General features: G+C 34.6%; 1 protein-coding gene across 10 annotated transcripts in view; it reads left to right on the forward strand.

The window, feature by feature from the left end:
- Positions 1 to 12,549, forward strand: part of plekhg5b (pleckstrin homology domain containing, family G (with RhoGef domain) member 5b) — a 156,751-nt gene that overhangs the window by 126,367 nt on the left and 17,835 nt on the right. For all 10 annotated transcript variants that reach the window (XR_015523911.1, XR_015523913.1, XR_015523914.1 and 7 more), the window contains 6 exons: positions 5,313 to 5,507; positions 7,765 to 7,935; positions 9,100 to 9,195; positions 10,575 to 10,775; positions 10,862 to 10,972; positions 12,229 to 12,378. Coding sequence is in view for 7 of the 10 variants with exons in the window: in XM_087307658.1 (XP_087163784.1) it covers positions 5,313 to 5,507; positions 7,765 to 7,935; positions 9,100 to 9,195; positions 10,575 to 10,775; positions 10,862 to 10,972; positions 12,229 to 12,378 (924 nt within the window). In the remaining 3 variants the exon portion in view is untranslated. The remainder of the gene's footprint in view (positions 1 to 5,312; positions 5,508 to 7,764; positions 7,936 to 9,099; positions 9,196 to 10,574; positions 10,776 to 10,861; positions 10,973 to 12,228; positions 12,379 to 12,549) is intronic.

Below are 12,549 nucleotides of genomic sequence, written 5' to 3' on the forward strand. Positions count from 1 at the left end.
AGTAAAATCATTTATATTTTAACAACAGCTCCCTATTTAAAAATAAATGCTGTACTTTTAAAAAATCTCCATTATGGAATCCTGAAGAAGCTTCAACAGCTATTTTCAGCATTCTCTGTTGTAGAAATTCTGGGTTCAGCACAATTCCTTCATGTTGTCCGAACACAAATCGATTACGTTGTCCCAAAGCAATCCTTAACAGTTGCGTTGATTCAGCTCATTTTAAATAATTAGTTTGAAGAAGTAAAAGTACTTTACAAGATCAAGTTCAATTTATTTATAGAGCACGTTTCCAACTGCCACAAGGCTGCACAAAGTGCTTTACAGAGAAAACATATACTAACGATATGGGCATAAAAACAGTAACAGCAATAGGCACATAATAAGAAAGAACATAGAAAGTGTAACAATAAAAAGAGCAAAAAAAAAATAGAAAAATACTTTTGTGTGTGTGTGTGTGTGTGTGTGTGTGTGTGTGTTTGTGTGGATTGAACATAAAGCAATTAAGTTGTCCCAAAAAATCATTTATAAGAGTTTAAGTTTAATTAGTGATCTATCGTGTTGATTCAGCTTTTTTTAAATGAGTAGTTTGAAGCAGCAGCACAAGTTTTTTGGAGCGTTGATAATAATAATAAAAATCTATAATAGTAAATGTAATAAAACTGTATTTAATCAGTGTAATTCACTATTATCTGTTATTGCCGTCGCTATCAGCTTTGCTCGTGTTTGTTTAGGGAATTCCATTGTTTAATCTTTAGACCTTTCCTGTTTTTTTGCACATTCCCCCAAATTGCCGTCGTGCTTTCTGGAATTTGCGGTGGAATTCCCTGCGTCCTGGTGAAGAGGGTCAACAAGCCTCCTGCTCGGCCACATTACTACTTCCTTAGAAACTAAACAGCTGTTTGTTTGTTCAAGTCATACGCTGTAGCATGTTTGAACAGTAAGTTGTTGCAGTGCTCTCTGGCAGAACAATGACTGATAAAACAATGACGGTCTTAATGTTTCCGAGCAGGGTTGCTGACCTACTGCACTGTATGATGTAAGGAGGACTTGGGAAGGATCTTTATTGTTTGGGATATCAGCATGACTCATAATTGCTTCTGTTAATGTTGTCACTTTGTAGAAGCTTTGGTTTTGCAGTGCTTCTGTCAAGGGTCAGCTATTTTAAAAAGTGATGAGGAGGTAGAAGAAAAGTTAAAGGTTCTTCTGTTGAACACAAAGGAAGATATACTGAAGAATGTTGGAGAAATTCAATTCATGTTTATTTATATTGGTGTATATCGATGCGCAGCTCTACAAGGCCCAAACCAAGCAAGCCAGTGGTGACAGTGGCGAGGAACAAACTTCACCGATTGACAAAAGTGAAGGAAAAAACCTTGAGAGAAACCAGGCTCAGTTGGACACAACCATTTCTCCTTTGGCTAAACTTTCTGTGCAGAGCTGCAATCTAGACGCCTTAGGCTGGAGAACACTGGACGTCCATTGTGGAGAAGCTGCAGGTGTGAGTCACCGGAGGGTGTTCAGGCTGGCCCACGGAATCAATGCAGAGACTCGTCTGTCACTAGGGTTTTTCAGGAATCTCATGTCTCAATGCTCTCCATTCCTCCATGACCACCACAGCATCTGCTCAGGATACAACCTGGTCCAGGATTATGGATACCTTGGTATCATCTATTCACAGTTCTTGGATCACATTTAAGAAAAACGACTTCCATAGTATGTTTTTTTGATTGGCAGCTTTTTTCCACATTCTTCAAAATATCTTCTTTGTTTTGAACAGAACAAAACGACATATTTAGAAATTTTAAGACCACCTAAGAGTAAATGGTGAAGAAATTTCTTTTTTGAGTGCATTTTTTGTTTGTTTGTTTTGTTTATTTGTTTGTTTGTTTGTTTGTTTGTTTGTTTGTTTGTTTGTTAAAATATTTGTTTTCTGTTTCTACTAAGTTCTGGTTTTATTAAATTTGTATAAAATTGGATACAATTTTGGTTTTCTGGCTCTATTAAGTTCTGGTTTTATTAAATTTGGCAATTGTTTTTCTTGCTAAGTAAAATAAATAAATAAATAAATTCAAACTCTAAAAATATAATAAATAAAAATGCTTGTTTGTTCTTAAATAAAAATATTAATTGGTAAAATATACAAAATCTATAAAATTATGTTCATACAATTATTGTGTCCAGGTATTTTTCACATTTTTGAGAACATTTTGAAAAAATTAGAGGGGAATTGAGAATTTATGCAGAAAATATTCATGTGTTTTGTATTATTTATTAAATAATTAATTATATACACTGTAAAATCTTGCTGTCTACTTTTTTTTTTGTTGAATCAAAGGAAATTGTCTAGTCATCTTAACTTACATCAGTCAAGCTGACTAAAAAAAGTTAAACTTTTTATAGATACAAAAAATAAACCCAATTAATTTAAAGTAACGTAAAAACATTTGCTGTTATGTCTTCTTGTCATATAATGTTGTACAGCGTAATCATACTTCTAAAAACACATGATGTGAAATAAGAAGTATAATGTCACCAATAAAAAACAGATTAAAGTCATGATGTGAAATAAGACGTTTTTACCGTGCTGCAATATTTCTATAACTTCAGATTTGAAGGCTATTATACTTCAGAATTGTGAGCCCACCCTGGTTTGATTCTGCTTGTGGTTTGATATCCTTGAGATGAATGCTGGTACGTTTAGTTTGTTTGCCTCGGTCTCACCTGTGTCTCTCAATCTGTTTTTGAATCTCATGTTTACTCTCTCACAGCCGCTCGTTCATTCAGATGTTACCGATAAAGCTCTCCATCGTATCTCTCTATCTACTGTCCTTCACATTCTTGCAGATATCATTCTCACAAACCTCTTTTTTTTCCAAATGTGCCTCTTGAGTTTCAAATTATGGGCTGCACTTCCTGTTTGGGGAACTTACATTCAAAAGTGCTGAAACAAAAAAAATAATAATAGTAACGGTATGCTACAAATAATCCATATTTAGATGCGTTTGTCTTTGTGCTTTAATTTTTCCGGTGATAAAATAACATTAGGGTTGATGTTTTAACTAGACGTTAATTTTTTTTACAGGTTATTTTTGTTTTTTATATATGCATATGCAGTATATTTAATATACTTCTGTACTATTTGCTACAGAAAAAACTTGTTTGGAGTTTTTTAAGTGATTATTTTTGGTTGTTGTTGTTGAATCAACTTAAATGAAATATAGTTGAACATAGCAAATTTCCTAGAGTTTTACCTCTTGATCTTGTGGGAGCACTTTTAGCTTAGCTTAGCATAAATCATTGAATCAGATTAGACCATTAGCATCTTGCTCAAAAAGCGTTTCGATAGTTTTCCTATTTAAAGCTTGTCAATTCTGTAGTTACATCTTGTACTAAGATCGATGGAAAATGAGAAGTTGCTGTTTTCCAGGAAACTAGCTGCAGGCTAGGAACTATACTCTCAATCTGGTGTAATAATCAAGGATCTTTGCTGCCTTACCATGGCTGCAGCAGCTGAGTTGATATTATGCAATGCCTGAATTTTGGCTAACTTTTGTCAATATAACCAACGTATCCACATGTGGATGCCACTAGAAGTAGTCTAGCTGGGGATTAATTTCAGGCACTGCGTGATATTATTGCATCTGCTGCAGTCAAAAATGCTAATGGTCTAATCTGATTCAATGATTTATGCTAAGCTAAGATAAAAGTGCTCCATAGATATATACATTAGATGTCGCCTACCCTGTTGTTGTCTATTAGAAGGACTGCATCAAGAGCTGCCATTTTAGTACAGGGAGGCGCTCCTTTAAAATGAATGCGGGACCACGCTGCAGTGGAGGACTCTGGCCATCCAGAGCCAGATATATACACGCATATCTATGATCGGGAGTTTTCCCAGTGGTCAGTATGCATTTTTTTTTTTATTACGAAACTTATGATTTTTCATCATTTTTCTACATTTGATGGATCAGTGACCGCACAGGCATTCCTGACAAAAAGCTTGTGTTTGTGTGCACGGAAATGTTCTATACACCCTCCCTGTTAAATTTGATCTAATCCATGCCCTGAAACACATCCCCTCCCCTGCTTTCACTTCCTATACTGACGACAGAGGGAGCGATTCGTTTGTGAATGAACAACTCCTTCACTAGCTGACAATAATACAAGTTTCTGGCAGAGCAGCATCTCATTGTCATATTTCTCTTCCATTGTTTGCTGATTTTATTCAACAAAACTAGCATATGCTAGTATTTAGTGCGAGGTGGGGCTACTTTGCTTTATGGTGAATTGTTTTCTTTGTTTGCTCATTACTACACACCCATACAATCCAGCATCTTTACTGCTTGATTAGTGCGGTTGAATAACACTTGTCCTGGGAGCACTGTACAAATATGGCGGCGCTACATGCTCAGGGACCCTATGCAATATCTAGTGTTTATATCTATGAAAGTGCTCCTTCCAGACACGAAGATCGGCTGAATGGATTAAAAAATTGTAATAACTCGACTGTTTAACTTGTAAATGTGGCTTTTTTTTTAAAGATGTGGATTGCTCCTATAATTTTTCTTGTCATCTTAGCTTACATCAATCAGACTAAAAAATATTAAGTTAAAAAGATGAGTTGAGTCGGCGCCGGTAGCCTAGTGGTACTGCTCGCTGACATATAGCACCAGTGTGCTTGTGGTGACCCGTGTTTGATTCCCGTCTCGGGGTCCTTTGCCGATCCTTTCCTTCTCTCTGCTCCCAATGCTTTCCTGTATGAATTCTCTACTGTCCTATCAAAATAAAGGTGAAAAACCCCCAAAAAATTATTATTAAAAAAAGAAAAAGAAAAGTTGAGTTGAAAGCCAATTAAATTAACTTATTTTAAAAAGTTAAAATCACACAAAACATTTATTGTCATTTTTGAAAACCATTTACTAATTGTTTACAGTTTGACAGAAATTTAAAGGGACATTTACCCAAAATTTACATTCTGTCATCATTTACTCACCCTTCACCTTCAAACCCTATTTGAGTTTCTTTTCTTTCTGCTGAACACAAAGGAAGACACACCGAAGAAACCTGTAACCATTGACATCCATAGTATTTGTTTTTCTAACTATGGAAGTCAATGGTTGCAGATGTTCAGCATTCTTCAAAATCTCTTTTTTTGTGTTAAACTGAAGAAAAAAACTCATAAAGGTGTATCACCCCTTGAGGTCGAGCAAATTTTTTGAATTGAACTCCCATCACTCAAGCAAAGCATCATGGGATGTCGGAAAAAGTTAAATATCTCTCAATCTTGCATCTCTTGCTTCTCAACACAGGGTCAGGCCCGTCGGACGAAGGACATGAAGCAGTTTCTGGGTGATGCCAGCATCCCCTCTATGGACACTCTGGCCCTGCTGGGAGGCTCTCTGCCCACTGCGGCTCCTGGAGGATCACTGACCGCTGGACCTAACAACTGCAAGAACCGCCCCCCGAACCGCTTCAGTATCTTCTTTGGCGCCGGAGCTGAAAAGGTAAGAGCTGATGTGATCTAATCTACTCATCTTGAAAACCACAGGAAGTTTAAGGAAATCAGGATATGCGATGGTGCAATTTTCCATATTGGGATTAGTCAGAGAGAAGATGAGCACAGAAATAGTTATGAAATAATTTTTCTTTATTCTTTTGTCTGAATGTCAATGTTTATTTAAAACAGCCACACACACTTGCATAAAATTAAGACAATAAACTGTAAAAAGTATTTGGAGAAAAATATGTATTTACTTTATTCATTTACTGCTTCATTTAATAAATTTCTCTCTCAAAAATGGCTAGTAAATTTGACAAATACCTAAGTGATGTTAAAATTAAAGTTCTATGTCTTTCCTAGATTGTTCACATCTAAAAAGATTTTACAACAAAGCAACTATGTGTGTGTATATGTGTATGTATATATATATATATATATATATATATATATATATATATATATATATATATATATATATATATATATATATATATAATTGTAATAATATTGTTTATACATATAATAATGTAATTTTCATTATTAAAAATGTATTTATTTAGATATACAGGGTCGGCCATTTATATGGATACACCTCAATAAAATGGGAATGGTTGGTGATATTACCGTCCTGTTTGTGGCACATTGGTATATGTGAGGGGGCAAACTTTTCAAGATGGGTGGTTACCATGGTGGCCATTTTAAAGTCGGCCATCTTGGATCCAACTTTTGTTTTTTCAAAAGGAAGAGGTTCATTTGACACATCAAACTTATTGGGAATTTCCCAAGAAAAACAATGTGAAATATATTAAAATATTTAATTATTTTAGGTAATATCTAACATTATGATTTATTCATTGCTTTATTTTGTATTATTTTAAATAATTGCTATAAATTATTTTAGATAATATCTAACTTTGATTTATTTATTATTTTATTGTTTATTATAAAAAATACTTTAAAATAATGTTATTGTTGTTATTATCAATAATAATTTATTTATTTATTTTTTTTATTTACACCAGAAAGTAATATTTTATTTTCATCTTGGTGAATCCACTATTTTCAACATTCAAAAGTGTTGTTTTATTTGATTTATTTTAGCTTTTGTTTGTATTATTTCATTATTTAATTTTATTGACTATTTTCTTTTCTTTCTTCTAATCAAAATCACCCCCAATCACTCTAGAATGTGAATAGTCTCTTGTTTTAACATCACAAAAAACAAAACCTCACAGCATTTGCAATATTATACAGCACTCATTTAATAGTTTCACAAATTCTACTCAATTTTAAATGATCACCAATATACTAAATCCCAAATAAATAACTATTTCCACCAGATGCTGGACTAATAGAGACCTTATCTGTCACTCATCTGTCACTTCACACCTTCCAGCTCTTTCACAATCCATCATGAATCCCAAAAGCAGACAGACAGGGGCTGTTCTTGTGTCCTGCTGGGGCATGTTTTCACAAAAGCAGGGTTAAACAGAACCAAACCTCCATCTCCAGTGGCTACTACATGCCGCCTATAGTCCATCTGTGTCTGTTCTATTGTTTGTAAGCACTCAATGCTAAATACTCGTTGTCAGAAGTACACCAGTCATCCCTTTTCAGGACAATAGGCCACGCGTCACTCACCTCAATCAATGGAAGTGCGAGTCAAGAAAAGGTGCTGTTTTGTCAAAGGGTGTTGGTAAGGTGTCATAAACCCTGGTATGGGTGTTTTGTTGGGACAGACATGTAAATTTTGATGCGATTTGGCTAAATTAGGCCATACTCACACTATGTAAAGTTGCCTTGAACCGGTCCAAAGCACGCTTGTCCCCCCTCTCGTCTCCCCCGATGGCCCGCACTCACACTGCAATCGGGCCTGGGCTGCTTACGTCATCGATGTTCAGTAAGCGCTCTCGCCCAGTACAGTGGAGATTTCTCACATTTAAGTCGTTTGATATGCAGTGACATGTAGTCAAATATTTCGCCAAACAGTCCTTAGGGATGCGGTGACACACAGACTAGTTTTGTGGTCGGGTTTAAATATTATATTATATTGCAAAGATAAAGTTTGGCTAAAATACACATCAAATAATACAAGCTGTGTATTCATTTTACATATGGAGAGATACTGATGGAAAGTAGAATTGCTTTTCTGGACTTATATAATCTAATACAACTCTTCCATGTTTATTTCTTTCTTGATTTAAAAGTGCATATGAAGAAATGATCTAATTGCCTGTGTATTTTCTGTGTGTGTGTGTAAGGAGGTGGACCGGGTGCAGCTGCTCAACACTAAGCTGCAGGCCTACAGTCAGTTCGGTCTGCCGAAGCTTCCACCTCAGCTGGCCTTTCACCAGGACTCCTGGGAGGAGGAAGAGGAAGAGCCCAACCTGACCCTGGAGGACAGCTGGAGGACACTTCTGGACGACCCCGAGGTACACACTTATGGGACATTACACACACATCCTGTCTATTGATCATCGCGACAGATGCAGACATTACTGTAATTGGCTTAAGCGAACATATGTTGGCTTTAGATATTACACAAACCAATGCTCTTTGCCTCTCAGGACTGTTGGTTTAAAGGTCCCATGAATTTCAAAAAAAGATGTTAGTATCAGTATTGTTAGTTTTTATTATATCTATAAGCTAGTGTGCTCCAAAACAGTGACAATTCACTTTTAAAAATGATATAAACATGTATAAGGCAAGGCAGTGGCGCAGTAGGTAGCGCTGTGTGTGTGGATGTTTCCCAGAGATGGGTTGCGGCTGGAAGGGCATCCGCTGCGTAAAAACTTGCTGGATAAGTTGGCGGTTCATTCCGCTGTGGCGACCCTGGATTAGAAAAGGGACTAAGCCGACAAGAAAATGAATGAATAAACATATATAGCTTGTAGTTTGTCACTTCCACCTAAATTGATCAACAGTTTTATTCACATCACCTCATACTTCAGTTTCTTATCAAGTTTTGACTAATCAAATCCTCTCTAGTATCTAACATGCCCCGCCCCCTTCAAGACACTTTTGATTTGATGGCCTTAAGCTCAATCACTCTTAGTGGCAGAGCTGTAATAAAACAACAAAACGCTATTGGCTGTTTTAATAAAAAGGGGAGGAGCTACTCTGTCCCACCCTCTCTTCTTTTTCTGCACATTTCAAAGCAATTCACAGGACTTAAGATTTATTTGATTTATTGTTTATTATTACACCTTTATCAGACTTATATCAGAGGTTTAATTAGATGAATGTTATAATAGCAGTTTTGAGGATTAAAAAGATCAAGTATTATGTTTATTTAAAAACATAAAAAATATGTTTATTTATTATGTTTATTATGTCCATTAAAATTACTGTTATTTTTTAGGATTATGTAGTATCTGCTGACTTGAAGTGTGATGTGATATGGTTAATAGTTTTTGACTATTTAAAAAGTTGCTTTTGTTAGCAAAAAGCAACTATGATTGTCCACTGTTATTGATTTATTTAAACATATGTTTGCTTTAGTTTTCACAGACCATTTGCAGTTTGCACGTTATCTGATTGGCTGTTTATTAGTGCACCTTTATCCTGACTTTATGGCCTTTTTTGTCTGTTTTCAGAGTTTAAGTAGACGTCAGTTCCAACAGCAGGAGGCCATATGGGAGTTGATACAAACTGAGGCTACGTACATCAAGAAACTCAGGGTTATCACTGATGTAAGTTATTTTTCTGGAAATTATTTCAACTCATTATTTTGGAAGGTTCAAAGAAAACATGAAGCTAAACCCTGCTATTATTTATATTCAGCAGTTCTGTCTGGTTGTCGAATCTGATTGACTGATAGCCTTGAGTTATTAAAGTAATATCAGAACTCGTTCAGCCTCTTCACCATGAGTGGCAAGCAGAGGACTACAGTTTGACAAATATTGCAGCTGTTGGACAACGTATACTTTTGAGGCTTTTTTAGTCGAGAATGTAGTTGTTTAGATTGCAACTATGCAGTTTATTTTTAAGGATAGAGTTTATTTTAAATCATTTTAATTTCGGAGATACAGCACAATGGCATCCATCATCCTGTCATACTGAGCAGAGCAAAGACGGTTGATGTTCCGCCACAAGATGGCGACAAAGTCCACATGAAAGCCACAATCATGCTTTACAGCCTTATAATCTTAAAATGTGACCCATATCACCTGTTTTGTCATTAATTTAGACATTACGCTATAGAGAATCATTCAAGCACTAGCTCTAAAGTGATGTTGGTGAAGTGGCAACCGTTTCTGCTGTTCTAACGTCAGCTGCAGTTGTGAAGGAATGGAGGATGAAAGTAGTTCCTCATACAAAAGGATTTTTAGACTCTCCATGTTTGATTTTCTTTTTTATATTCGCGATTATGCCAGTGACCTACTGTAAAAGGCAATATCACACTTTTAGCAGTGCGATATGGCCGTATATCATCACTGGTGGGACACTAAGACACCAACGCACGCCTCCCAGCAGTACCGATATACAGCCATATCGCACTGCTACTCTGTGATATTGTTCATATATATATTTATTTATTTATGTTTTGATTGTGTTTTTATTTTTAGATAAATTAATATATTAAAGTTTGTGGTTTAAATTTTTTTTACATAAAGACAACAAGATAATTGAAATATCACGTTTAACAAATATAGTGACATTAGATCCAACGGGAGATGCTTGAGCAGTCCGATAAGCACAGCTCTCATTTGGGTAGATATGCTGCAGCGCATGCCAGAGTGTGTGTGTGTGTGTGACGTGCGTTTCAGTCATTTTTGTGTAGACTTAGAGCTGTTCAGAAACACTGGGTGAAACGCTAGTTCGGACGCGGAACGTTTTCCTTCTAAAACACCGTTTTAAAACCTAAAAGCACTAATGTAAACGGGGCCTAAGCCAAGATCTAATCAATCAAAGCACTCTTAAAGGTGCTGTTTTCAGAGAATTGAACTGTTTCAGACCCAAAAAGAAAACACACTGTATGATATGAAATAAAGTGCTATTTGTGGATCTCGTATGGATATAAATCTACTATAGCAGACTTTATTAATGTATCTGTATGTTTTCTGTGCAGCTGTTCCTGTGTGGTCTGCTGAATCTGCAGGATAATAGTCTTCTGGGTGAAGTAGAGCCCACTCGGCTCTTCAGCAACATCCAGGACATTGTGCGTCTGCACTGCACGCTGTGGGTTCAGGTCATGTTTCCGGCGCTGGAGAAAGCGCGAGGATCCCGGAGCTTGATCGAGCCCACAGACCTGCAGGAGGGCTTCAGTACGGTGAGTTGCACATCAGCTTGTTGTTCAGAGTAAATTCAGAAAACGATGGTGGTTTTTGATGTAAAGTGTGTTGTTTGTGTGGTTAGTTTGCATCCCGGTTTCAGCCGTATATCCGGTACTGTATGGAGGAGGAGAGCTGTATGGAGTACATGCGTTCACTGCTCAGAGACAATGAGCTCTTCAAGATCTACATCACGGTGAGGAGATTAAGACCAACCGTCAACACACCTCAACTATCTTTACTTTTTTATTGTTTAAGATGCACTATTTATGATGCTTTGCTGCATGTTCTCTGTATGTAGTTAATTCAATCTTATTTATAGAGCACTTTAAAAGCAAAGAAGTGAGCCAAAGTCATAATAGTATGTAATATACAAGATAAAATATAGTTAAACTACCTAAAAAGGGCATCTAAAATAAAATAACCAGTTATTATTAAGATCAGGTGTTTTAAATGTATGAGGTAACTTGTAATATAAATATATTATCTAATATCTAATACTACGATTTATTTATTATTTTGTTTTGTTTTGGTTTTGTTTTTTCTTAAATAATTATTTTAAAATATTGTAGGTTTTCATTTCTATAATAAATGTTTCAGTATCTGTATAATATACATATAATGTTTAATTTGCTAATTGTATTACATTAAGTAGAAGCAGAATTATAGACATTTACAATTGCTTTCTTGTGTACAAATAATTCATAAAACACTTCTTGGATAATGTGTCACAATTTCTGAATTTGTTATTATAATTTTTATTATTTGATTTAAAATGATAATATATTGAAATTATTTTCAAGAAATTATTATTTTAAGAAATGTTAGACTGTTTAGAATGTTGGATTTTTTTTCTTGTATAAGCATAGAAATTTATTGTATTGTTTTAATTAATTATTTAAAACTAATTTAGCTAATGTCTAATATATATATTTATATTTTTATTTAATTTTTATTTTATTAGGTAATATTTAATATTGTTATTTATTTCTTTTATTTAATTTTCGATTATCTTAATTATTTTTAAATATTTTGGGTAATATCTAATGTTATGCATTTTATTGTATTGTATTTTGTTTTCATTTTTATTTTATATTTTAGGTAATATCTAATATTATTATTATAATAATATATTGCATAATATTATATAATTATAATATAAATAGTATTAATTTATTTTATTAGGTAATATTTATTATTATGATTAATTTCTTAATAAATTAAAAAAAAATATATCTTAATTATTTTTAAATATTTTATGTGATATCTAATGTTATGTTTTTTATTTATTTATTTATTTATTTTTCTGATAGGTAGTATCTAATATTATGATTTATTTTATTTTACATTATCTTAAATTTGAATTGTATTTATTTATTTGTTTTACAAAGTATAGTCAGTTTACGACATTGAAGATGTCATTTATATTCATCAAATTTCTCACCTTTACAGTGGGCAGAAACGAATAAACAGTGTAACCGTCTGAAGCTAGCGGACATGCTAGTCAAACCGCACCAGAGACTCACCAAGTACCCCCTGCTCCTGAAGACCATCCTGAAGAAAACTGAAGATCAGGCCTCCAGAGATGCTCTCAACAACATGGTGAGACACCAACATTTCTAAACTATCACAAAAACAGTTACAGCACAGTGTGTACAGTATACAGTTGAAGTCAGAATAATTTGCCCTCCTGAATTACTAGAATTATTATTCCTTATTTTCTGTTTAACAGAAAAAAGCCTTTTTCAACTCAATTCTATAGATATTAGTATT

The sequence above is a fragment of the Danio rerio genome, chromosome 23 (genome assembly GCF_052040795.2).
Source record: "Danio rerio strain M-AB ecotype USA chromosome 23, GRCz13ab, whole genome shotgun sequence".
NCBI lineage: Eukaryota > Metazoa > Chordata > Actinopteri > Cypriniformes > Danionidae > Danio > Danio rerio.